Source organism: Notechis scutatus, chromosome 1 (genome assembly GCF_049901735.1).
Source record: "Notechis scutatus isolate UNSWTSFEM ecotype Mainland chromosome 1, rNotScu1.2, whole genome shotgun sequence".
NCBI classification, from domain to species: Eukaryota; Metazoa; Chordata; class Lepidosauria; order Squamata; family Elapidae; genus Notechis; species Notechis scutatus.
In genome coordinates, this window is record NC_142009.1 from 163,456,709 (window position 1) to 163,484,029 (window position 27,321).

Sequence of the window (27,321 nt, forward strand, 5' to 3'; positions counted from 1 at the left end):
GAGGAAAGAATGGCAGCATCCTGATAGGGATATATGGGACCTGACATGCTGCATCCCTAGGAATAGGAGAAATTCATCTGAAAAATAAGCACAAGAGAAAACAGAGCAGTGAATCCTTTGGATTTATCGGGCTACTGTAAATGAAACTTTCTTAGTAAGTTGGGGGCTCTAACATGTTTTTTAGCCACCCACTCATTCTGGGAGGGGGGCAGGTGTTTCTGAGCAACTAGGTATTGTGTGGTGCCATGGTATGTGCGTGAATCCAGGATTTCCTTAATTTCAAAGTGTTGCTCACCCTCAATCATGATATGTGTAGGTGGGATGTCTGCTGGTGGTCTTAGTGGGGGGTTAATTTGGGGTTTTAATAGACTGCAACGAAATACTAGATGGACTTGCCTGAGGGTTTTAGGGAGCAGTAGTTCAATGTTACCAAGTTGATGATTTGAATGATAGGAAAGGATCCTATGAACTTTGGTCCCAACCTAGAGGGTTGCAAGGATTGTAGGAATCTAGAGTATTAGAATACTCTATCCCCTACTTTAAATGGTTTGGGTTCCATCCTCTTTTTATCTCCTAGTGCTTTAAAAGCGGCTCTAGCATCACTTAGAACTTTTCTTACCACTGGCCAGGTGTTTTGTAGTTGATGTATCCACTCCTTAAGGGAGAAAATGGTTGGTTCTTCTACTGGTAGTTCTGACACTAGGTTAAACTCTTGGCCTATGGCAACTCTCCCCCATTTCCATCAATATGTGAACCTTGCAACCAGAGGTGGGAATACATTGGATCTTGCTTATTCTAATATCAAGAATGCATTCAAAGCTATTCCCCATCCTCACCTTGGTTCTTCTGACTATCTCTCTGTGTTGCTTATCCCAGCATATAAGCCTCTATTACTTAGAGAAAAACCTACCATGAAGCAGTGATAGTTTCAGTGGAGGGACTGTAGAAACTTTACAAGATTGTTTTGAGTGCACGGATTGAGGCATGTTTAAAGAAGCTGCTACAGTTAACCAACATATTAATGTAAAGAAGTATGCCACAACTGTGTCTGCATACTGTATATTCAGAAGTGCATTGAGGATGTCGGTGTCCTTAAAAACATTGTGGTATGGGTTAAAAAACCATGGATGACACATGAGATTCACAAGATGTTGAAAGCACAGAATGTGGCTTTTAAGTCTGGCGATATGCTGGTGCTTGGAACAGCCAGTGCCAATTTGAAATGTGCCATTAAAACAGCAAAGCAAGTTCATTGTCAGAAAGTTCAGAACTTTTTTTAGGATCCTATGAACACCAGGTGTATGTGGCAAGGCATCCAGGACATTATAGCCTATAAGGAGGCTCCCTCATGCTTTAAGGGCAACATGGACTTTTTAAATGAGCCACTCATTTTTATTTCCTCTTTTGCCCAGACTAGTTTGTGAAATACTTCTTCAAAGCAGGATGAGAAAAGGATAGGTTATATTGTATTGCCTTGTCATACACCTTGTTCTATGTTGATTTCCACTTTAAGATCATTAAGGCAAATTGTTGCCACTGTTTTTTCATATATTGATTGTAGTAAGTTTATGTGAGCAGTATCTTTGCCTTTGTTGAGCAATGCATTAATTATTGCTTGCTAAAATACTGAGTCAAACACCTTTTCATCATCAATGAAAGCCAAGCATAAAGGCAGGGTATACTCATGGCTTTCAATGACTTGCTGAGTAACTTGGAGGTGATCCATTGTGCTATAGCCACTTCTGAATCCTGCCTGCTCCTTGGCTGGGCATCATTTAATGTTCTCAATATTCTTTTTGCTATGTGAAAACCTTGTAGATGACTGAAAGAAGGCTTATTGGGCAATACTTCTTTAAATCATCTTGGGCATATATTTTGGGACCCAAAAGAAAATAAAACCCAGTCTTATTTTCAGGGAACACGTGTGTGCATGCATCCATGTGTGTGCATGTGCATGTATCAATATGGGTATGTGTATACACACGCACACACACACATTTTTCTTTTGAGAGCGGGCATCAGAATTTTTAATGTGTGCCAGAGTGTTCACAGAAAAAAATGACAATAAAGGTTGTCTTATTATAATATATTCTTGATCCTTCAGATAAAGTTCATTCTATTGGTTGAATTATTTCCATGTTGCATTGTAGACAATTGATCTTACATGCTGGTGTACCTCTATCAAATGGTGAATTTCAAAGAAAAAACATTGGATAAAGAAAGAGAAGCTTAATTTTCTCCTGCAACACTCATTTCAACTTTTTTCCTGAGTCCAATCTTTCTCCTGAAACCACCTCTCTTTCAGCTGGTCTTTGAAATTGTATTTAAAATCCAGTTAAGATAATATTTCACAAATTAATACTAACATCTTACCTTATTGAGACAGCATTTAGCAATTGCTTGGAGAAATTCATTTGTTTTTTCAGGTTCATATCCTGCAACAACACGTGCAGGTTTCACTGCCAAATGTTCTCCTGTCACCATGATGACCACATCAATTGCTTTCTGAAGAAAGATGATTTTAGCATCTTTATCCTGAATAAAATAATATAGTGTTAAATAAAATCTACAGTTTTCAATGTAAATTGTCCTACTAATTTTTTTTATTTATAAATTTTAATTTATAAAATAGCATTTTGGTACAATTCTGACATTTTATTAAATGATAATAGAATTGCATCTATAAAATATTTTATAAATTTAAAAAAAAATGAGCGCATACATACCTTAACATTATCAGATTTCATCTCTGCTTCTGTATACAATCCTTTCATGAAACCAGTTGATCTAATTACCTTTAAAGCAATAATTTTAATGTTATTATGGTACTAGCTCTCAAATGCATATACTTTTTGTACAACTTGACAATATAAAATACAAATACAGTTGCATAACACTTAAAAGCATCTGAATCTTGAAACGAATAATTGTGCTGATTTTTGCAGACAAGTTTGATTATGATATTGTTTTTCTGAAATAATTCTTATTTTTCAGTTAAGTGCTACACAATGTAACTTTATTTAATGAGATCTTTTTAAAGTATAAAAAATAATTTGCTGAAAAAACTCCTCACGGCTGAGCTATATGCAAAGCTGTCAAAATGCAAATTCCACAAGACCAGCCTGGACTACCTGGGCTACTGAATGTCAAACAAGGGGGTAGAAATGGATCCAGCTAAACTTAAAGCCGTCTTAGACTGACAACTCCCTCGCACTTGAAAACAGCTCCAGAACATTTTGGGGTTCTATAACTTCTATAGGCAATTCATTTCCTCTTTCACTGAAATTGCCCTACTTATCACCAAGCTACTAAAAACTGGGGGGGGGGGGGAGGGGGGGCAGCAATCACATCCAAGCCAACCCCTAAACTGGACCTTACAATGCCAGCAAGCATTCAAGGTGCTGAAGGCTCTATTTGCCAAGGAGCCAATCCTCATGCACCCTGAACCAGAACAGCCCTTTGTTGTCCAAGCCTACATGGTCGTTGCAGTGGTTCTCCTCCAGAAGAACGCCAAATGGTAACTTACTTACAACCGTGCACATATACCTCCAAAATGTTGATGGACACCGAAAAGAGATGGGCTGTGTGGGAGAAGGAAGCCTATGTCATCCGATGGGACCTATTGAACTGAAGACACTTTCTTGAGAGCAGTCACATTCCGTTTGAAGTGTGAACTGACCATAAGAACCTAGAGGCACTCAAGACCCCACGAAGCTTTCTCCAAAGCAGGTTTACTGGGCACAGTATTTCAAAAGTACATCCATGGAGGAGAAAAAACCCCTGGCAGATACTCTATCACAAGCCATAGTACGATAGTAAACGTGAGGAAGTGGTTCATGCCATGATTCCCCCCTCCTAGCCTGCCTCACAAGCCGCAATCCAAGGGCAAGCTAGATGGCAAGGAGCTACAAATGGAGGTGGAGTGTCCCAAAAGCTAAGAGGTGTACATGCCCACGAGCCTGCGACTCCAAGTACTTTGGCAGTCACGATTCCAAGCAGGCAGGACACTTTGGCTACTTAAAAACCCTGCATTCAGCCAGAAGGCAGTTTTGGTGGCCAAAGATGAAAAGGGACATTGAGGACTATGTCAAGAGCTGTGCTACTTGTGCAGCAATGAAGGCCAGGAAAACCTCCAGGCCTACTTCAGCAGGTGGCAGGCCCATCCAGGTCCTGGGCGATTGCCATGGATTTCATTGTTTAGCTCCCTAAAAGTGGAGGGAATATGGTCATTTGGACTGTGACAGATTTATTCTCAAAATAAGCTCACTTCACAGCTTCTCCTGGGCTCCCATCAGCAAAGAAGCTGGCCAAGCTCTTTATAAAGCATATTTATATGTTGCATGGTGTTCCCCACAAGATCATTTCCAACAGGGGAGTCCAATTCACCACTAAATTCTGGAGGAAGTTTGTTAGATCCATTGGGTCCTCACAGGAAGTTAGCTCAGCTTTTCATCTGAGTACCAATGGGGCCATGGAATATGCAAACACTATAGTGGAGCAGTACTTAAGGTGCTATATCAACTATCAGCAGTCTAACTGAGCAGTTACTGCTATTCGCTGAGGTGGCATACAACAATGCAGTGCGTAGCAGCACTGGCCTGACCCCTTTCCAGGTCACCAGATCTATGCCAATATGATATATCCAATAAAGCTATTATTTGAGGAATCTACCTGCCTCGGGGTTCTGCTTGCTGTGGGTCTATTATTTGGAACCCCTGATAACTACTTTCTCTACTATTCTTATATTATATTTAGGCTCTGTAGAGCAACTTTGTAAAACAATCTAGCCAAACACTAGCTGATTTAAATAGAAAAATAAAACCTATCTTCTAAAATGATTAAATACAAATAAGTAAAGATAGTCCTTGACTTACAATCATTCATGTAGCCACCATTTGAAGTTACAATGGCACTGAAAAATGTGAGTTACAACCAGTCCTTGCCCTTACAACTGTCACAGCATCTACACCAGGAATGTCAAACTCATGGCCCATGGGTTGGATGTGTCACACGCTGGCCACGCCTATTTTAGCCAAGGGGTGGAAAGTCTTGATATGTCACTTGACGTGATGCTATGAGTTTGACACCCCTGATCTACATGGTCATGTGATCAAAATTTGGTTGCTTGGCAACTGGAAATTCTGGTCCCAGTTGTGGGCATATATCAAGGACTATCTGTATGCTCCTTTCATTTGTGAAAAATGTCAAAAGGGAAGATGGTTGCAAGGAAGACTTCCTGTAAAAGCAATTATGTTGGTCTTTTGCTGCCAACAAAGGAAGAAAGTTTGATTATAACTTGTAATACTAACAAAGGGAAACATTTAAGCTGGGACAATCAGAGACACCTGCTTTCCTTCTTGATTCCTGGGGCTTATTTCATCTTAAATGACACCTTGCATTAAACAAGTACTCATAAGTAATTTCAATCAAATAAGAACATTCCCATAATAAATGTTCCAAAGATATTTTGCCATTACATAAAGAATATATAAATATATATTAATCCATTCTAACATCTTATCAAAAAGTGAGGTGACTTGCAGAGGATACTCATGATGCTGTAAAATATTAGAAGTGCAACGTTCATATATCAATCAGAATGTATTGGTTTAGTGTAGTTTTAATGCATTAGTTAAGGCACAGTTGGCTGAATTAATCATATAAAAACAAGTTATGTTCTATTTAAAAACTATAATGGCTTGGTACTCATAAGAAAAACTAAGTAATTAGCTCAATCAAGTATATGATTGGGTTTCTAACTCAGCCACTAGCCCAAGTTCTTCATTGAGCAAAGTCAGATAATATTTTGCATTTCATACTTGCTTAAATAATTTCTTTCCCCTGTGCCTAAACCTGACAATAGAAAATGATACTTGATATGATAGAATACAAATGTTACATAATGTTCATTAGTATAGTTACCTTTATGCATAGAATTAAATCCTCACATCAGGTGAGGTGAGGTGAGGATTTAATTCTATGTATAAAGGTATAGTACAGAACACAATTCTCCTTTACTTCTAGGTAGGCCTATGCCTTTAGCAAAAACAAGCCAAACTTATTCAACACATGAAAGATGAAAGACAAAGCATCCCTTATGTTAATACTGATTGAGCTTCCTCATCTATAAAGCCATAGCTCTATTCTTGAAATTTCAAATCTATTTAAAACATGACTTTTACGAACAAGAGCCCAAAGGTAAGGATAACTAAATTTACCGTGCTTTGTACATGCAACTACTGTTTTTAATTAACAAAGACTGAGGCAACTTTTTTCCCTATCCTTGTTATGTTCATGTGATGGGCTGAGATCCAATCCAAGGCATGTTTCTCTACCTACAACAGCCATTTGAGGGATTGACTGAAGAACGTATAACCCAAACGGGATGGAGAAAATATGCCGTCCGCCTCTCTAAGCCTGTCTAATTGCTTGGGGAACCTCTTTACACAACCCTTCCTTAGCGTCTCTTTTGCGGCTTCCTCCTCGAGTTGCCAGGCAACTGGAAGCACCACCGACCGCTTCCTCGCCTCCCCCTTTCCCGCCTTTTTCGCTTCGCCTGACCTCCCCGATCACGTCGTGCAGGTAGCGAAAAGGGGGCTTGCTGAGAAGGCGCTCCGTAAGAGGCGGTTTTCGAATCACGCGCCCCAGCAACTCCTGCGTACGCCGGATCACGGAGCCCTGCATTGCAGCCTTCGGTAAGATTCGCCTTCACCAGGCCCAGACAAACTCCTGGTACTACGTACACCGCACATGCGCACTGAGCCTCCACCTTCGTTACTGCCCAACCTCGCGACCATGGCAACGCGCGTGTAGGTCTCCGCCTCCTCCTTTTCTTTCTTCCTATTGGGCCGAACGAGCAGTGGCGATGACGTAAGCACCGAATCGTGGGAGCGAAATTAAAATATGACCTAACTGCTGGAAGGGTGAATGGAGAGGCGCGCCCCTCATGTTATGAATTTGTCAGGCAGACCGCTGATGCTTCTTTTTTTTTCCTTTTTTTTCCCGATCTGGAATAGAGTTTCAGCTGTGAGAAAATGTGTCTTAAGTCCATATGAAGTAGATACTAAGAAACGGGCTGACAATCGACACTAAGTTGTATCAGATAAAATAACTACCTTTGCCTAGGCTTACAATTTAGAAAATGGTATGATCCAAATTGAAAAGAGGTATTTTCTATTGTTGGAAGGAAAATCCATCTGGTTCAGTTCTAAGCTGGGAGAAAGACACTGGAAACAAGGATGCTGATTGGAAAGAGAGTTTTATTGATGAAGCAGACCGCATGTGATTCTGGGCAGCTGACAAAATGGAGTTGGAGAGTGGTTGGGTTTTTGTATCTTCTTTTGACTTTCTTATTTGAGCTTCCTTTCCTGTGGAAGAACATGTCCTTTAATAGTCTACTGGCTATTGTTAGATTCCTATGGGGTCATGTAGGGGCCATAGATGGCTCTCTAGGCAAAAGAGGATATGCAAATCCTAGGTGTTTGTCTGAGCTAATCTGGTCAACCTCTGGCTTATTGTGTATCTGAGCTCCCTGATGAAGATTGGACTGCTCTAGGGGTCAATGAAGGGGTTTTTGTTCTGAAAGGGTGTTGGACAATTCCTATTGTGGCTAATGGCTTTCATCTCTGTTGGATCTTGGATCTTCTCACTGCGGGTGTTGGCAACCCATGGCTCCAGAGCCAATTACAGCTCTTTGGACCCTCTGCTGCGGCTCCCTGTCCCATCACTGGCTGGCCCCGCCCCTTGCCCTCCCCTCCCTTGCCTAACCTGAGAATGTAAGGGCGACAGCAGAGGATGGAGAAGCAGGAGCTTCTTCCAGCCCTTGTTGGCACTGGTCACTTGGGGAGACGTGCAACCTGCTCTCCGCCTGAGACACTGGCCCGACCCGGCCATGACCGATGCCGGCCTCACCAACACAAGGGCTGGCGGGGTGGGAATGGGATCCGGGAGGAGGGGATGTTGGAAAGCGGGATGGGCCCAGCCACGGCAAATTTGTGTCATTATTGCTCATCAATCAAATATGTTCAATTAATTATTTAAAATAATGAAATGTTACAACATTTAATGCTAACTTTATGGGTCACAATGCCTGTAAGATCTGTTTGGTCTAGTGGATAAGGTACTGTGCTGACATAGAAATCAACAGACTGTGAGTTCTAATCCTGCCTTTGGCATGAAAGCCAGCTAGGTGACTGGGTCAATCACTTAGCCAACCCAACTTGCAGGGTTGTTGTGGGGAAAATAGGAGGAGGAAGGAGTATTAGGTTTGTTTGCTGAGTCATACAATAAATAATAAAGATAGGATAAAAATCTAATAAGAAATAAAACATATCTATCTGTTCTATTTTTATTTCCTCCCTTTTGTTGCATCTTGTTTTTAATTTATAAAATTGGGAACAGCAGCATTCTCATTTTTTAACTGATAATAGGCTGCTGTGGGAAAGAGTAATATGAGAAGTGGGATAAAATTGCAGCAAATGAAGGAAAAATACATTTGAATAAATTTCAGAGCAGTAAGGAAAATCGACTTTCACCTAAGTTAATATTTTCTTGATTGTTGTAATGCTTGATCTTTCCTCCTGTAACCAGATCACAAAGCAACTCTAGACATCTTGACAACAGTTCTTTCTAAGAGAATAAATGGCTTATCCTACACTCTGATCAGATTACCTGACATCAATATCTGGGAAGATCCTGGAAAAAATAATCAAAAAAGAGATCCTCAAACACCTAGAAACAAAGAAAGATATAATCAGAAGCCAATACAGGTTTGTCAAAAACAGATTGTGCCAAACAAATCTTATTTTATTCTTTAACAAAGTGACTAAGTGGATCAATGGAAAAAAGGATTAGGGCAACATGATAGTAGTGTTCCAATATTTGAGGGCCTGCCACAAAGGATAGGGGATCAACAAAGATTGTCCAATCTGTTCTTAAAAGCCTCCAGTGATGGAGCACCCACATCTTCTGAAGGCAAGTCGTTCCACTGGTTTATTGTTCCCAAAACACCACAAGGCAAGACCAGAAGCAATGGATTAAAATGAATCAAACAATGGATGGAAAATCAAGGAGAGAAACAACCTAGAACTAAGGAGAACTTTCCTGACAGTGAGAACAACAAACCAGTGGAATAGTTTCCTTCAGAAATTGTGGGTGCTCCATCATTGGAGGCTTTTAAGAACAGACTTGTCAACCTTTGTCTGAAATGGTACAGAGTCTCCTGCTTGTGCAGAGTGTTGGACTAGGTCCCTTCAACTCTGTTACCCTATTGTTTTGTACCAGCTGTAGATTCCAGATTTTCTTCAAAGGGAGCTCCATGTAAAGCATGGAGAGTCTTCTGATTGATGAAAGGTGCATATAAGAAACCTGTGAATTCTTAAACAAATGGTTTGTGGTTAATGAAGGATTTTGACAAATAAGTAGTCCCTGTTATTCATCAAACCTCCCTGAACAAATTCTAACCTCATAGTTAATCATTTTATCTCATGATTGCAAAAATTATGTCAATGAATGCTGCAAGGTTATTTTTTTTCCCTTGGCATCACAAAAGACTGATCCTGTCTTTTTCAATCAATCAGAATAGAGCTGGAAGGTCTTTGAGGTTTTCTAGTCCAACCCACTGCTCAAACAGGAGACCCTATATCATTTCAGACAAGTGACTGTGCAGTTTCTTCTAAAAAAACCTTCAGTGATGAAGCACCCACAACTTCTGATGGCAAGCTGTTCCATTGGTGGATGTTCTCACTGTTAAGAAGTTTCTCCTTAATTTCAGGTTGCTTCTCTTCTTGATTAGTTTCTAACCTCATAGTTAATTGTACACACCATAGGTAAACATCCATTGTTTCTTGTCCTGCCTGGTGCTTTGAAAAATAATTGACCCCTTCCTTTTTGTGGCAACCTCACAAATACTGGAATACTGCTATCATGTCCCTCTAGTCCTTCTTTTCATTATGTGGTGACCAAAATTGGATGCAATATTCCAGGTATGGCCTTACCAAGGCTTTATAGAGCAGTACTAATACTTCATGTGATTTTGATTCTCTGTTTATACAACCAAGGATTATATTACCTTTTTAGCTGCTGCCATACACTGCTGACTCACGTTTTAAGTGATCATCCATTAGGACTCCAAGGTCCCTCTCAAAGTTATTACGGTTTTTAAGCCAGGTTTGCCTAATCTGTACTTGTACCTTTGGTTTTTCTTGTGTATGTGTAAAACCCTTTTTTCCACATTAAATTACATTTTTTTTGGATAGGGCCCATTGTTCAAGTCTGTCAAGATCTTTTTGGATTCCAAGCATGTCTTCTGGGGTGTTGGCTAGTTTTGCCAGCTTAATGTCATCTGCAAATTTGATGACTTCCCCTTCTATTGCCTTATCTAAATCATTTATGAAGATATTGAAGAGTATTGGGCTTAAGACAGAACCTTGTGGTACCCTACTACTTATTTCCCTCTATGTAGATATGGTACATTAAGGACTACTCGTTGAGTATGGTTTGTCAGCCAATTACAAATTCATCTGGTGGTGATGCTGTCTATCCCACATTTTTTTTAGCTTACCAAGAAGTAGACTGTAGTCTACTTTGTCAAATGCCTTGATGAAGTTTAAATATACTATGCTCATAGTATTTTGCTGGTCTACTAATTTGATCATTCAAATAAAATTGGTTTGGCAGGATCTCTTTTTAACAAACCCATGCTGGTTTTTAGTTATAATTTTATTTGTTTCTAGAAGTTCACACATCTGTTTTTTGATTATCTTTTGCGGTATCTTCCCAGGTATTGATGTAAAGCTCATTGTCTGTAGTTTCCTGGGACTGTGCCCCTCCCCCTTCTTCTTCTTTTTTTTTTTTGAAGATGGGAACCACATCTGCTCTTTTCCAATCATCAGGAAATTCCCCAGTGTTCCAGGATTTTTGAAAGATGGTACAATGGTTCTTAGATAACATCTGCCAGCCCCTTCAGAACTTTTTTTCAAAATGTATTGCTGCATTTGCAGCAAGTCAGTTATTTTGCAAATCTGTTAAAGTTTGTTTACTGAATCAACCTTTGACCGGGTTTTAAAGTTCCATTACACTTCTTATTGCAGAAGAAATTGAATATTTACAGAAAAGGAAAAGTGGAAGGCTCAAGTCAGTTCTGTTTGATATGTTCATGTAAAGAACAATGGGTTATTTACATTCATTCACCTTTGGATTAAAATTCAGCGTAATTAAAAAGAAGAATTCTATGCTTCATTATATTTGCCAGCAAACTACATGGTTTTTACTTACATTTCTTTTCTTGAAACTTTCAGATGGAGGAAAGGTGTTGGTAATACCTTTGGATGGCAGTCACTGGCTCAGTATTCAACCAGTTATGGAACGCCTTCATCACAGAGGACATCAAGTAACAGCTGTGGTTCCTGATGCTAATTTGCTGATAAAACCATCTGATCATTACACAGTGAAAACATTTGCTGTACCCTATTCAACGGAATATTTGAGAACACAAGTTCAGAAATTGGGTTATAAGGTTTTTGTACATCAGCCTTTCCTGGCAAGAATTACTGAGACATTTGCAAGAATAAAGAATATTACAATGATATACTTAAATAATTGCAAACAACTTTTGTACAACAAAGATTTGATTACTTACCTTCAAGATAGCAAATTCAATGTTGTACTTATGGATCCAATGTCTCCATGTGGTCAAATTGTGGCTGAATACTTATCCATTCCTTCTGTTTTCTACTCACGTGGACTTCTATGTGGTTTAGATTCTGAGGCGACTAAGTGTCCAAACCCACTTTCCTATATCCCCAAATTCTTTACAGGCAGTACTGATCATATGACATTTAATCAACGAGTAAACAATTTTTTGTTTGGCTCATTTCAATCAATGGTGTGTTACTTAATTTACTCACCATTTGAAGATTTGATCAAGGAATTTCTGCATCGAGATATGACAGTAGTGGAGCTATATAGCCAAGCTTCAATTTGGCTTTTTCGCTATGACTTCATATTTGAATATCCAAGGCCTATCATGCCAAATATGATTTTAATTGGAGGTATAAACTGTGCAAAGGAGAAGCCATTAACACAGGTTGTTTTTTTATTTTTTATAATCATATATATTTTTCAAAGTGTCAAATTAGGATTAAATATTTTGACAAAAGTGAGACAGTCAATACCAAACTATCAAGTGCTATTTGCCATAGTATGAAAGAATGTGATAATTGTGTAAACTGGCCCGGTTAAGCATGTTTTACAAACAAAAGCAATATTATTCCAGTAAATACTTTTAAAATCATATTTATTTAATTTATGCAGCTTTATTCAGAAGCAAAAGAAGAGAAATAAATGAATGGAACACAAATAGACTTGTGTAGGGTTTGGAGAATTAAGAACTAGATTACTAATGATTAGCTACTTAAGAATTCTGAAAAAGGCTCTTTCCAATAATTGTGAAGATCAGACAAAAATTATATCTGGAAATATATAGTATGTTTCTGAACTGTAAAATGTAGTTAAGCCATCTGATGCTTGCAACATAGATTATTAAAATATCGGCTATAAATTTTAAATATTGGACTTTTATAATATTAAATTCTGTAGTTGGTATAGAAAATGAAGAATGTGTTTTAATTAATGAAAGATGACTATTAGGCACTTGAACATTGACTAGACAAACATAATTTGGTTACTATAAATTTTGTGTGTTGTGATTTATATTTCAAATAAGTTATTCTTTTTTTTAAATTCTTATCTTTGAATTATTGTGTTTAACTCTTTGCTAAATTATTTGCACATCAATTGTTATTTTTTTGTTCAAACGGTTTCAAATAACTTATCTTTGAAATTTTATTTTGATAGGAGTTTGAAAGCATGTTGGAGAAATCTGGTGAAGATGGAGTTGTGGTGTTTTCCATGGGATCAATGCTTTCTGAAATGCAAATGAAAAAAGCCATGGAAATTGCTGAAGGATTGGGAACAATACCACAGACAGTAAGAAAAGCAAATCTAAAATCTACTGTGTATATGAAGATATGTTAATGTCTCCATTAAACGAAGTGAGAAACAAAGATAATGGTATGAAATTAAAGGAAGAGAAAGTCAGGATAAATATTACTGGACAGAAATGTATTGACAGAAATTACTTCCCCCCTTCAACACAACATTATCACCTTTAAAATACAACAAACTATCTCTTCTTTCTATATCCTACAGTATTTGCTTATTCATATCTTAGTTACTTACAAACAATGCCTTAAAACCTTATCATTTCAGTCTTGATGGCAAAAGTCCATTAAGGGTTACCAGAGATAACATATTTTTTTAACATTGATCAAATAAACTTCATATTCCTTCTTTTTACTTTTAACAATCTTAATATTTAGTCCTCTTCAAATAATGTTCTAAAAGTTGATTTATTTTCATATTTTCTTTATTCCTTCTCAAAAAATTACTCAAAGCTTTAACAAGCTTCTTTTGTAAATTCAATATAGGAAAATTATTCTGATCATTTTCTTTATTTCTTCTTTTCTCTGTCCAGCATTGCATCTTTTTCCACATTATTTTGTAGCCTATTATTTTTAAATCCACATTAAGATGAGTCTAAGTCTTGCTGGCAAAACTTGTTCCTCTTCCATAACATCTTTTAAACACAATCTTTCTATAGAACTAACATTCTCAAAATTAATTTCTGGGTCCATAATTCCAAATATCCTTCAGTATACTCAATGTTAAAATATTTCATTCCATTCTGTATTAGTAAGCAAAATGTAAATTTTCTCTTTTAATTGTAATCTTTAGTCCCTTCTAATTCCCTATAGTGTTCAACCCTCAAAGTCACATACTATTTATGATTTTTAAGAAAAAAAATCAAAAGCATTTTACCACAGGAAGGATTCTTATAATTGATTTCAAAAACTTCTTTCAGATTTATTCCATTTGAAGCCTTAGTCCATTTTTAATTTTCCAAAATCATGATTCTAATAATCCTTCTGCTGTTTATCTTAAAAAATTAAGTTCTTGAACTTGTATTTAAAATTTCTTAAATATAAATTGAAGGAAGCTCACCTGGTGGTGTAACTTGTTGATAGAAAGGTTTTTAATAGCTGAAAAACAGTAAACAAGCAATTTCTGAAAGTGATTAGAAAAGGAAGTGTGCAAACCTAGTGTCCTTTCTATGGCACTGACCATGGTTTGAGCAAGATGGACAATCTTTCATTTCCTGGAATTCAAAACCTGCCAGAGATTTCTTTCTTGTGGCCTTGCAAGGAACAACTGTCTGGAGCAATTGTAGGAAATTTCAAATTCTCTCATTGTCCAGAGAGGAGTTATAAAAAGCCAGTCTACTCTTTGACTCTTCTTTCTGTTGTGGTTATCATCTCTGTTTATGGCAGAGCCATCTTCAATTTACTATTTATTCCTTAGAGGTTGCTGCCCAACATTTTTTAAACAGTGGTAAATTTAAAGCTTCTGCCACTCTACAAGCAATGGAACAGCGGTTTGACATTTCCAGTATTTCTTGTCTACAAGCATTTTTAATTTTTCACTGTGGCTCTTTCCCCTCCAAAGAGTCATGCAAGCCTGAAGTACAGGGTAGACTGGATTAGTATAAAGCCCCTTTCAGCTTATATATATTCTGCAGTTCTAAGTGTATTGCTTGTCAACTGAAGTCATTATGAATATTTCAGTTGACAATGTCTGTTAAAACGGTACTTGTTTTGAGTGTCTTTCTTGTAGATTAAAATGTTAATAAATTAATTAGTTCAGATTTATACAAATATGAAATTATATATATATTCATCACTTGCTATATATTTTAATCTATGAAGGTGCTGTGGAGATATACCGGTGAAGCTCCAATCAATCTTGCCAATAATACAAAGCTGTTTAACTGGCTTCCACAGAATGATCTACTTGGTATGTTTGGGTCAGAAATTAAGGGGCCTTGTTTTTAATTAAGTTTTGATTCTGCTTCCAATCTGTTATGGTGCAAAATATGAGTAACTTTATATGTATTACCCTACACCAGATAATACCAAATATTGTGTAATAATGCAAACTTGGATGGACCTAAGGAAAGTGTTGAATCAGACCTAATCTGGCTGTTTATCGTGTTGTTCCTGCAAGGGAGTACAAATATAATCAAGGCAAAAACTGATCAAATTACCCATTTTTTTGCCTGTGAACACTGTTTTCTTCAGGTGATTTAGAGAGCTCACTTCCACCTAGCATAAAATGCCTATTCCTGGGTACAATAATTACTATTTCTTCTCAATGCCTTTTCAGGGAAAAAGAATGGATGAATGGGTAGGTGGTGTCTGTAGTTTAAGTAGTTTGGCATTTCATTATTTTTTTTTCCTTTTACTTTCAGTGCTTGTTAAAAGTTCATTTAAAAATGCATAGATTTCGGTAGACTATGCTAGATTTTTTTTGAAGAAGTTCCAAGAAGAGTTTAAAACTCTTCTGTTCCTTCATGTATATCCCTAAATTAATTACACGAAAATAGCCTGGGAAATAGCCTTTTATGCTGTAATATAAGAAATAGAGATTGTGGTCGGCTTGGCAGCGGCAGGGATTCGCGATACTGCGCGATCCCTGCGGCGCTAGCCGTCTTGGTGCCTCCGATCCGGATGGGTTTGGAGGCTGGGGCTGCCCGTAGAGGCAGCCGAAGACAGGGGGATCCGGAAAGGGGTTTGGGGGTGTTGCAGACCCCTCCCCAGCCGGCAAAACCCCTTTTCTCAAGACGGTGGAGCGGCGGTCTGTAATGGCTGCCACAAAGAAGACGACAGCTGGGTAAGACTGTGCAGAAGGAAGAGGGAGAAAGTTTGTGAAGAGAAAGTTTTTCTTGGCTGACCCAGGACTTTAAGACGCACCTAACATCCTGAAAGCTATGACTTTTTGAATGATATTTTGTTTCCAGAGGAGAATTTCAAGCGGCAAATTCGAGGTGCTGAAAAGGAAAGTTTACTCTCATTCCCTATGGAATCAACAAATGGATATTGAGAAACCTGTCTTTTTATAGAAGGTAAAAATTTGGTTTCTTGTGATAAGTGGGAAGGAGAGGACAAAAAAAAATATTGAGATCTTGTTGGAGGAGATGCCTTGAAGATTTTGAGACTAGAAATCAATTGCAACAAGGCTTTAAAATACAGATTGGGCTTTTCTTTTCTTTTTATTGATATTACCCCAGGAAGAGAAAGTGAGAACTTTGTGCTTTGCTTGGACTGACTGATGACTCTGGACTTTGGGACTGTTCTAATTTTTGAAACATCTTGGTTGTTTTAAGAAGAAGAAGAAAAAAGAAAAGATTTACAATGGCTTTACCTGTTGATGAACTTAGAAAGGAATATGGAAAAATAAAGAAAGAAGGCAAGGACGCTGTGAAAGAAGCCTTTCATTTTTAGAAATGGCGCTTGCTATTTATCAGCAAACACAACAACAGATGGAGAAAGAAGAAGAAGAAGAAGAAGAAGAAGAAGAAGAAGAAGAAGAAGAAGAAGAAGAAGAAGAAGAAGAAGAAGAAGAAGAAGAAGAAGAAGAAGAAGAAGAAGAAGAAGAAGAAGAAGAAGAAGAAGAAGAAGAAGAAGAAGAAGAAGAAGAAGAAGAAGAAAGAAGAAGAAGAAGAAAGAAGAAGAAGAAGAGAGAGATGCCATCTTTAATGAATCCAAAAATTTAATTAAGAAAGAAAGGAGAAAGAGAGGAAGGAAAATGAAGGACTTAAGACTTAAAAAAACACCCAAGAAAGAGAAAAATAAGATGCAAAATCAACACAATGTTGGAAAGCAAAAGAAAAAAGGAATACAACAGAGAGGGGAAGCTAACAAGGCAGAAGGTGGGGGTAAAAACAGAAAGGGGAAGCTAACAAGGTAAATAAGAAGGTGGGGGTAAAAAGGTTAGGTGGGATAAGAAAGGAAGGGAAAAGGGGGGAAAAAGCCACAAAGGTTTGAAACAAGATGGGAAAAAAGGAATTTTTTTTAGGGACAAAGGATAATGTATAATTTCTTTAAAAAAGAAGATTCTGCAAGGTACATAAGATGGTATTGTAGTATTTGTATTAGAAATAGAAAACTAGAGTGTTATAAGAATTAATAAAAGATTAAAATATTGAAATGTTTAGTAATGATAGACTTTAAAATTTAATAAAATATTAAAGGGAATGTTTAGAATATTGAGTTTAATTAAAGAGTTTAATTGACTATTGTGTTGATGTTATTATAAACTTATTACTGTAGCATTTGTTTTTGAAATAGATAACTGGAATGTTACAAGATTCAATATTTAGATTTATTATTTAATTATGTATTTAATTATTTTGGATTTATTGTTTTTTCTTCTTTTTAAAAGTTAGTAGGTAGAATGTACTAAGCAGAATCAGATTGGGTACTAGGTGTTATTTTAAATGTTAATTTAGGGGGACGATAGAAAGGCATCATACTCTGATTAGTGATTCCAGGAGAAATTCTTTTTTTTTTTTTTACTATAGGGAATGAGATAAATGGATAATTTGGGAATGGACAAAAGATACAAGCACAATGACTTAAATTAAAATGAATTAATAAAATAGAATTAAGAAGAGTGAAAAGCGGGGAGAAGCTATATAGAAGATATAGAATGGTAAATAAGATAGGTAATGGTATATAAGATGAGCATGAATTTAATTGAAGTCCATATAGAGAGAGGTAATCTGGGGCCAAGTTACTTTCTTAAAAGAAGTTTTATGTTTTTGTGTTCTGTGTGTTTATGTCTGTGTGAGAATTAATAAAACCTTGGAGGAATGTTGGATGAGAATAACGGTAACCAAGTCAGAGAGAAATGAAGATGATAACTATAAATTGGATAAATATAGGAAAAAAAAATAATAATAATGAAATTGAATAAGAGTAAAGAGAAATAATGAGAAATTTGCTAAGAGATATTTATATGTTCATATGGAAATGGTGTAAAATTATGTTGTATAAAATAATGTTTTATTCGACTTGTAAAATTTATAATGGAAAGAGGTTTTATGTATTCAATGGTTAATGATGGTTTGTTTGTCTTTAAAATTAATAAGATTTGTTTCAAAAAAGAAAAAAAAAAGAAAAAAGAAATAGAGATTGCGATTGAAAGATTGCTTTCTACCCTTGAGGAGAGTTAAGATCTGAAATAAACAGGGGGATAGTGATAGACAGAGGGCCATTATATTCTGCTCTGGAGATATCCCACCATACAAGGGACATACATATATAAACTGACAGTCTATAGCTGTACCACAATATCCACCGTTGGGATTATGAAGAAAAAAGAAGTTTCATCTCATAATTGTTCAATAGTTGTTAATCACATATTAATATTTTAACAATGACTCCTTGATTTATATGGCTCCATTTATAACAATGCAAATTTATCATATATGATTACCTAGCTTTGTAGCTAGCAGAAAAATAGAATAGAATAGAATAGAATAGAATAGAATAGAATAGAATAGAATAGAAAACTTTATTGGCCAAATGTGATTGGACACACAAGGAATTTGTCGGTGTAAATACTCTCAGTATACATAAAGAAAAGGTACATTCATTAAGAATCAAGAATTATAACATACAACAATTAATGATAGTCATAGGGTACAATCAACAATCAAATCATACTAGGAAACAGTCAAGTGGGAGGGATGGGTGAGAAGAAGGGGTGAGAAGATTAACAGTAATAGTAGTGTACACTTTGTAAATAGTTGAATTATTTGTTTAGCAGAGTGATGGCTTTCGGGAAAAAACTGTTCTTGTGTCTAGTTGTTCTGGTGTACAGTGCTCTATAGTGTCGTTTTGAGGGAAGGAGTTGAAACAGTTTATGTCCGGGATATGAGGGGTCTGTAAATATTTTCACAGCCTTTTTTTGACTCGTGCAGTATACAGGTCCTCAATGGAAGGCAGGTGGGTAGTAATTGTTTTTTCTGCAGTCCTAATTATCCTCTGAAGTCTGTGTCTGTCCTGTTGGGTTGCAGAACCAAACCAGACAGTTATAGAGGTGCAGATGACAGACTTAATAATTCCTCTGTAGAACTGTATCAGCAGCTCCTTGGGCAGTTTGAGCTTTCTGAGTTGGCACAGAAAGAACATTCTTTGTTGTGCTTTTTTGATGATGTTTTTGATGTTAGGTGTCCATTTTAGGTCATGTGATATAGTAGAACCTAGAAATTTGAAAGTCTCTACTGTTGATACTGTGTTGTCTAGTATTGTAAGAGGTGGTAGTATGGGAGGGTTTCTTCTAAAGTCTACCACCATTTCTATGGTTTTGAGTGTGTTCAGTTCCAGATTGTTCCAGTTACACCACGAGGCAAGTTGCATAACCTCCTGTCTGTATGCAGATTCATCGTTGTCTCGAATGAGACCAATCACTGTTGTGTCATCAGCAAACTTCAGTATTTTAACAGATGGATCATTTGAGATGCAGTCATTGGTATATAGGGAGAAGAGAAGTGGAGAAAGCACACAGCCTTAGGGGGGGCCTGTGTTGATTGTACAGGTATCGGAAGTGATTCCGCCTAGCTTCACCTGCTGCTTCCTGTCTGTTAGGAAGCTTATGATCCACTTACAAGTGTGTTCAGGTACCGCTAGTTGGTTTAATTTACTTAGAAGAGTGTCTGGAACGATGGTATTGAATGTTGAACTGAAGTCTACAAAGAGGACCCTTGTGTAGGTATTTGGAGATTCAAGGTGTTGTAGGATGTAATGCAGAGCCATGTTAACAGCATCATCTGTCGATCTATTTGCTCGGTATACAAACTGCATGGGATCTAACAGTGGATCCGTGATGATTTTCAGGTGGGACAGCACAAGCTTTTCAAAGATTTTCATAACTACAGATGTTAGAGCAACTGGTCTGTAGTCATTCAGTTCCTTGATGGAGGGCTTCTTTGGCACTGGGATGATGGTAGAACGTTCGAAGCAGGAAGGAACATAGCACATCTCTAGTGATCTATTGAAGATTCGGGTGAAGATGGGGGCCAATTGGTCAGCACAGACTTTTAAGCAAGAAGGAGTTATCTTGTCTGGCCCTGGTGCTTTTCCTGGCTTCTGTCTGTGTAATAGATCTAGCACTTCTTTTTCTGTGATCACCAGAGGTTATGAGCCCAATGGATTGGGGCCAGTTGTAGGAGGCTTGGCTGTTGTTGGTGTATTTGAGATGTGGGTTGTGGAGATAGGTGGCTGTAGTTTCTTTTCAAACCTGCAGTAAAACACATTCAGGTCATCTGCTAGTTGTTGATTTCCTTCTGCCTGGGAAGGCGGTTTGCTGAAGCCAGTGATGTTTTGAAGAGTTTTCTACATGTTTGCTGGTTCATTTGTTGAGAATTGATTCTTTAACTTTTCAGAGTAGCTTCTTTTTGCTGCTCTGATCTCTCTTGTTAATATGTTTCTGCCCTGGTTGTATAGCATTCTGTCACCTTTTCTGTAGGCTTCCTCTTTGGAATGACGTAGCTGCTTAAGTTTAGCTGTGAACCTAGGTTTATTGTTACTATATATTGGCAGGTTCCTTGTTGGTACACATAAGTCTTCGCAGAAGCTAACATATGATGTTACATTAGAGAGCATTTCACCGAGGCAGCCGTCGTCGGCGCCATCTTGGCTGATGAAAATAAGCATGCTTATCTTTTTCCATCTTCTCGCCTTGAACAGCTCATCCAAAAACCAGAGCTTTTATCACACATGCGGGCTCCCATGGGATCTATGAGGGGATTTGCCATGGAGTACCAATGGTATTAATACCACTTTTTGGAGATCAAGCAGACAATGCAGTGCGGATAGAGTCTCGAGGAGCAGGAATAAAACTGGATGCTACTAAAATGACATCAAAGGATTTGTCCAACGCACTTAGGACTGTTATTTATGATAAAAGGTAAGTAATAGATGTGGTAGGGTTTCTCATAGACATCCCCACTTGCAGATACAGATTATTTAGCTGATAGAAGAGCCCTCTTTATGTTTCGCTGCCTTCCACAGTAAAGGACAGCAGGAGAGTCCTGCTTTTCACTTTTGACCCGCTCGCCACTCGCTTGCAGCAACTGGGATCACTGTGGGCGGCACCGGCAACTGGTGGAGGCAGAGGAACGGGGCCGCCCACTCCGTGTCCAGAAGCCGCTGCAAGCACATGTCAGGCAGCCATGAACTCATCTAGCTATCAAGCCACTGATAGGGAAGAACCTTCAGCCAGAGCAGCCTGCTGCAATTTAATGCTTTTAATTTACAAATAGAAACTTGATTACTGATACTATGTATTTCTTCTACTTCTTCGCTTTTTTTCCTTGTCATCTTTCCTCTCCTTCTTCCTCTCCTCCTTTTCCTGCCCGTCATGCTAAGCATCTCTGTTGGCAATCTTGTTGTTGATGAGGTTGTGCAGCACTATGGATCAGGCAAGGCAGGGGGTGGGGTTAGGGTTAGGCCACACCCACCCCCTTCCCCCAAAGCCAACGCTCTTAAGTAGGGCTCATTTTTGGGGTAGGTGCATTCTAACAAATGCTAGGGCTTATTTTCTGATTGGGTCTTATTCTCAGAGAAACATGTCATGTTACAATTTTTTTTTAATGTATTAGAATTTATTGACTTAATTTTTTTTTAAAGAAAAGTTTAGAGTTTCAAAATGGATATTAAAAAGTTTTTTCTTCAAGGTTAAAGAATTTGAAAGAGTTATAGAGAATTTTTTAGAAATAAATGATCATAATCAACAAAGATTAATAACTCTAAATAAAAATATACTGTATATAACTTTCCACAACAAAGGAAAAAAGAAAAAAATTGATTTGCTTGAGATTTTGATGTAAATTGTTTTACACAAAGATATTTTATCTGGTCCTATTTTTATTGGGATATTGTTTCTGGTTTTTATTCTCAATATAGGAGAAGATGAAATTTGGAGTTTGGAGATTTAATAATTGTATAAGTTATACAATTGGCTTGCAATAATTGTTAATGTTTTTTTTCTTTTTTCTTTTCCCTAAAACTTGCACTTCACCTCTTTTTTCTTTTCTTAATTTTTATTTTCCATTGCATTCCATTTATGTTATACTTTATGTCAGTAAAATACTTTTTTAAAAAAGTGAAAGACATGACTTATAAATGTCCATTTAAAAATATATTCCAAAAAGGCTGCTTTTTGCACAAAGAAGCACCCCATCTCCCACCTTAGGGATGACTCACCAGGCTACTTCAGAGGGCCACTCCAGAGTCTCCTTGCAGACTGCCACTCACTCTGGGACTGTCCTTAACCCACGAGAGTCATATACGAGAGTCACGTATACGAGAGTCAAGAAACTCAGTTCTCTATTTGTAAAATGAAGAAACTTCAGTCCAGAAGAGAACTTTCTAGACAAGTCAGTCCAGTCATCTTCACTTGAAATCTGGTAATTTCATTTTCTGTAAAAATATTCTCGACGTGGAAGAAGGCTGCAACCGGTCAATTAACTTTTAAATATAAGAATCAAATTAAAAGAAACAAGCTTAATATGTGCAGTTAAAAGCCAAGGCATGCTGAAAAATCCAAACAGGTGAGAGGAAAGATGGATACTGAACTCTCCAATTGCTGCTACCAGGAATTGCAACTTCCAGGATTCCTCTTCCTAGGAGTGTCCATAGTCATCCGAGAGTTGTTTTCATTCTTAGCTGCTCCCATTTGATCTAGGGAGCCAATAGTAGGCACGCTGCAGAAATCCACGTTGGCAGCAAAATCAGCCGTTCATCAGCAGGAGAAGCGAATCCCTCCACCCACTACATATATATGCCTCTTGGAGGAGTGTCAGGCCTGACTCCATTCAAAACTCAAGAAAGAAAACCCTCAACACCATTAAATTAGAAAAGAGGGTACTTTTAATAAGTTTGAAATGATAGTAGTGAAAGCAAGGCGAGATCTGATTCAAAATGTGCAAAAATTACACATTGAAAGTCATCTCAAATACCGCCCCCACGGTCTAGCACTGAGAGTCCAATCAACATCCAGTATGATGTGGTGGAAAAGCTCCACTTCAGGTATTTCTTGCATTTGAAGTCTCAGGATAATTGGCTTTGACGGAGTATAAACAACTCCACTCAACAGTGCCGTAATTTATGAGTGCAAATCTCCCTTCCAATTTTCATGGGACTACTACACACCAGCTCATTTCCCATCCCAAGTGCCCATGCCCCATTCTCCATTTCTATGGCAGCCAATAGCAAGCACACTGCAGAAACCCATGTTGGAGATAATGTTCAATTGACTGAGTTTCATGTTTAATTAATAATAATAATAATAATAACAACAACAAAAATAACAACAATTAGAACAACTTGGAAGGAGATTACTAGGAAATCCCAGGGCTATTATAGTAAACTAGCCTGGAATTTTTTTAAAAAAAATCACAAAGGAAAGTAGTGGAAAGCTACTTCTTTATTGAAAACTTGCTCAAAGTGAGATGGGCAGCATTTAAATTTAGAAAATAAAATAAAACAATAAAATAAAATACAACTACACTGATGTGTCCATGAATTGAACTTTGAGATTTTATATATGTGTAAATATAGACACACACTTATTCCCCTATCACATATATGAAGAGAACTCAGCCATTAACCATGCTTTTTTGTATTTTATTTTCCTAGGTACCGTGTTTCTCCAACAATACAGCCTCCCCCATAGGAAGTCCCAGCATGTTTTATAGGCATAAAATGAAATTAAGCCCCTCCCCCAAATTTAGGCCTATTTTAAAACATGCGAAATGGGAAGGGTGGGGGGGCTTGCCGTTAGGAGCGCCCCGCAGGCAGCCACCATGTCTCGCCACCAACCTTTCTATTCTCACCAAGTAGTTTTGCTACAGACCCGGGGATGGTGCTGCTTGCAGGCCGGGTCAGCAGGCGGGCGGCGTCGGCATGGATGGTCACTTGGCATTGGTAGGTCACTTCGTATCAGGAGACCTCCCGCTGCCGTTGCTTCAACTTCTGCCCATGCCGCTCCGGCGTTTGGAGCATCACAACGGCATTTGACGCAGCCACGCGGGGCCAGCCAGGACTCCTTCCTGCAACCGAAGCCCCGCCAGAGATGCTCGGCTTTAGGTGCTCCTGTCGCCGCCTTCCCGGGCATTGTTCGAAGGCAAAGCCCATTCTTTTAAAAATGAGGCCCTATTATGACAAAGCCTCCCCCGCCCGAGAGGGCAGCCCAACTCCACATGGGGAGGTGAATCGCCCAGGGCCGCAGCACAGGACCAGCCCACCCCAGGAGAAGCACCCAGCCGCCATCCCTGCCGGGCAGAGCATGAAGAGCCTTTCCTGGGACGCCCTGTGCAGCTGACAGGCGGGCCCTCCTCCCGGCAGCAGGCACCTCCTTGCCGGGCCCTCTGCTCATCCCCCCAGGGCTGCGTCGGAGCTGGGCAGGCTGGGCAGACCCAGGGAAGCGAGCCGTGGGTGCTCACCCACCTGCCAAGCGAAAGAGCTGGGCTGACCCAAGCTTGGCTTCCCGAGTTCCTCCAGCCCGACCCCAAATGGGCCACTGGGAGAGGCCACCTCAGGCAGTGCTAGCACCCACCCATCCACGGACAGGGAAGCGAGGTGACAGCCCACGTCCTTCGAGCCAAGCCGAGCCCTGCTGAGCGAGCACCTCTGCCCGACACTCATACCATTGCAGCATTTGGAGCGTCGTCGCTGTGTTTGGAGCTGCCAGTGCATTTGGAGATGTGCGGGGATGGGGACGGGCTGGGCGAAGGATGGAAAGGACGGGCAGCCGCAGGCTCCCTCCACCGGACTCGGTGGCCAGGGAAACAGCACTGCTGTCACTTTGCCTCCCTGTCTGCGGACAGGTGGTTGCTATCACTGCCTCGGGCGGCCTCTCCCGGTGGCCTCTTCGGGGTCAGGCTGGAGGGACTCGGGAAGCCAAGCTCAGGTCGGCCTGGCTCTTTCGCTTGGTAGGTGTGTGCGCACCCGTGGCTCGCTTGCCCGGCTCTGCCCAGGCAGGATGAACGGAGGGGCCCATCAGGGAAGTGCCCTCTGCATTGGCCAGAGTGCTGCCGCGGGGCAGGAGGGCCCGCCTGTCAGCTGCGTGGGGTACACCAGGCGAGGCTCTTCGTGCTCTGCCCGGCACCAGGCAGGGACGGCTGGGCACTTTTCCTGGGGTGGGCCGGTCCTGTGCTGCGGCCCTGGGCGATTCGCCTCCCCACATGGGGTTGGGCAGGGGAGGCTTTGTCGTAGTAGGATGTCATTTTTAAAAGAATGGGCTTGAACGATGCCTGGGAAGGCGGCGACAGGAGCGCCTAAAGCCGAGTGTCTCCGGCGGGGCTCCGGTTGCAGGGAGGAGCCCTGACCAGCCCCGCATGGCTGTGCCAAACGCTGCGGCGATGCTCCAAACGCCGCGGCAGCACGGGCAGAAGGGAAAGCAACGGCAGCGGAAGTTCTCCCAATACAAAGTGCCCCACCAACGCCGAGGCTGACATCCAAGCCGATGACGCCCGCCCGCCCGAGGATGCAGGGGGGGGGGATTTAGTAACCCCCGAAATGACGGCCTAGCCGTTTTTTTCTGGGCTCCAAAAAAAAATAAGACCCGGCCTTATTATATGAGAAACACGGTATCTTTTTATTGGAGAGGATTTTAATTGAACTCTTACTATTTAATAATGCTTTCAGGTATAAAGAGAACATTCAGCGTCTTTCGTCTCTTCACTTAGACAGACCTGTTGAACCTCTTGATCTGGCAGTGCATTGGGTGGAGTTTGTCATGAGGCACAAGGGAGCTCCCCATTTGCGGCCAGCAGCTCATGACCTCAACTGGATCCAGTACTATTCTATTGATGTCATTGGCCTCCTTTTGGTTGCAACATTCCTTTTCCTGTTTATCTCACTGAAGAGTTGTCTGTTTTGCTGCAAGAAGTGTTTCTGCAAAAGTGCAAGACTAAGCAAAAAAAGCAAGTCAAAATCCCAATAATGAAAAAAAAAAGTCAAATGAAAATGAGGTAGGGTATTGTATTATTATAAAGCATTTTAATTTGAAAAAACAAAGCACCTTCCCCGTGGCATTTTCTGTCTGTAGAAAAACCATAGTTATAAATTTTCGTTTTCACTATTTCCAGTCCTTATGCTGCTTCTATGGCCTCTGTTTCAAGTCACTGCAGTCTTCCAATTTTCCTCCCGATTTCTCTCCAAGGCTAACAAATGGAGATTGCCCTTGCGCACTGAAGGATATACCCCACTTTCATACTTCAAGATGATTTAAGACTGCCACATTCATGTGCCCAAGATGAGATAATGTTGACATTGTAGGGACACAACAAATTAAATATGTCAGGATATATTTGGGAGATGATTAGATCTAAATGGAGAAAGGCCATTACAATGTTATACATGTAATAATGAATGCTATATCATAATTCATGTACTTCCACAGTAATGTATAGAGACAGCAAAACCACTTTAGGCCAAGGCATTATTTCATCAGTAATTCCAGGAGATATTTTAAAGCAGAAATTGGCATGTGTGAGCTTTAATAGACTGATAATTAGTGAAATGTGTTTTTGTTAAAAGTAAAATATGTAAGAGATAGGATTGTGATTGTTAACATTTTGAAAATCTTGTTAAAATCTTCAGTCTTGTAAAGATCTAATCTCCAAAATATATAAAGTCCTGTTAGAAATTTGAAGTAGGATCAGCATCTTTCAAAGAAAAATGGGAATCAGATTTAAGAATTAGTATCTCAGTTACATAATGGGTTACACTTTGGAAGAACACCACATTATCGTTTATAAGAGCAAAGATCAGAAAAAAATATTTAAAAGCTATTCACAGATGGTTTACTCATACAAATTGCTATAATTACAGAGAATCCCAAATAAAATTTGAAAATATGGTAAAGCATAATGTACTTATAATATGTACATGCATGGTGATTCTGCAAGGTTGTACAAAGATTCTGGAGAAAAGTAATTAGATTATCAGAATTGATGTCAGGAACTAGCTACAGTTCCAAGGTATGTTTATTGTCATTATTTAGTGGGACAACTCATGGAACTAAGAACACAACAGTTCAATACATTAACTATTCAAGGTTAGCTGTAAGTTGATCAGGGGTAGGATCCGACAGGGTTAACTACCGGTTTGGTGATTTACGAGGTTTGGTGATTTACGATGTGCACTGCGCACGCGCCTGTAAATCATCATCAGCTTGGTGCCTGGACAGCTCAGCAGCGCTGCGTGCAGAGAAGCAGCCTTTGAAAAAGCACTTTTTCCCTGCTTTTTCAACTGCACCTGTGCCTTGCGTGGCAGCTGAAGTTGAAAAAGCATGAAATAAAGGTCAGGTAACAGCCCGCATGGGCAGGTGGGCAAAAACATCAGCAGACACAGA

General features: G+C 39.2%; 2 protein-coding genes across 3 annotated transcripts in view; one reads left to right on the forward strand and one right to left on the reverse strand.

Moving 5' to 3' along the window:
- Positions 1-6,803, reverse strand: part of IFT54 (intraflagellar transport 54) — a 61,768-nt gene extending 54,965 nt beyond the window's left edge. Inside the window, exons 1-3 of the mRNA XM_087949348.1 lie at positions 6,562-6,803; positions 2,727-2,795; positions 2,374-2,535 (exon numbers count right to left, since the gene is read on the reverse strand). Of these exons, the coding sequence (XP_087805474.1) occupies positions 2,374-2,535; positions 2,727-2,795; positions 6,562-6,684 (354 nt within the window). The 5' untranslated portion in view covers positions 6,685-6,803. The remainder of the gene's footprint in view (positions 1-2,373; positions 2,536-2,726; positions 2,796-6,561) is intronic.
- A 1,786-nt stretch (positions 6,804-8,589) lies between these two features.
- UGT1A1 (UDP glucuronosyltransferase family 1 member A1) lies at positions 8,590-25,996 on the forward strand. Of its 2 annotated transcripts, none has more exons than XM_087949350.1 (6): positions 8,590-8,768; positions 11,298-12,085; positions 12,856-12,987; positions 14,823-14,910; positions 20,649-20,868; positions 25,652-25,903. In XM_087949350.1, exons 2-6 carry the CDS (start codon positions 11,360-11,362, stop codon positions 25,662-25,664), a joined length of 1,179 nt encoding a protein of 392 aa, XP_087805476.1. In that variant the 5' UTR covers positions 8,590-8,768; positions 11,298-11,359; the 3' UTR covers positions 25,665-25,903. The 2 variants fall into 2 exon arrangements, with proteins under 2 accessions (XP_087805476.1, XP_087805475.1); XM_087949349.1 differs by having other exon boundaries at positions 8,697-8,768; positions 25,611-25,996.
- The last annotated feature ends 1,325 nt before the right edge of the window (positions 25,997-27,321 follow it).

Coding starts and splice junctions, on each gene's coding strand:
- UGT1A1 (XM_087949349.1), top strand. CDS start 11,360: ATGGAACGCCTTCATCACAGAGGACATCAAGTAACAGCTGTGGTTCCT. Junction 12,086..12,855: donor AGGAGAAGCCATTAACACAG/GTTGTTTTTTTA, acceptor TTATTTTGATAG/GAGTTTGAAAGCATGTTGGA. Junction 20,869..25,610: donor ACTGTTATTTATGATAAAAG/GTAAGTAATAGA, acceptor TAATGCTTTCAG/GTATAAAGAGAACATTCAGC.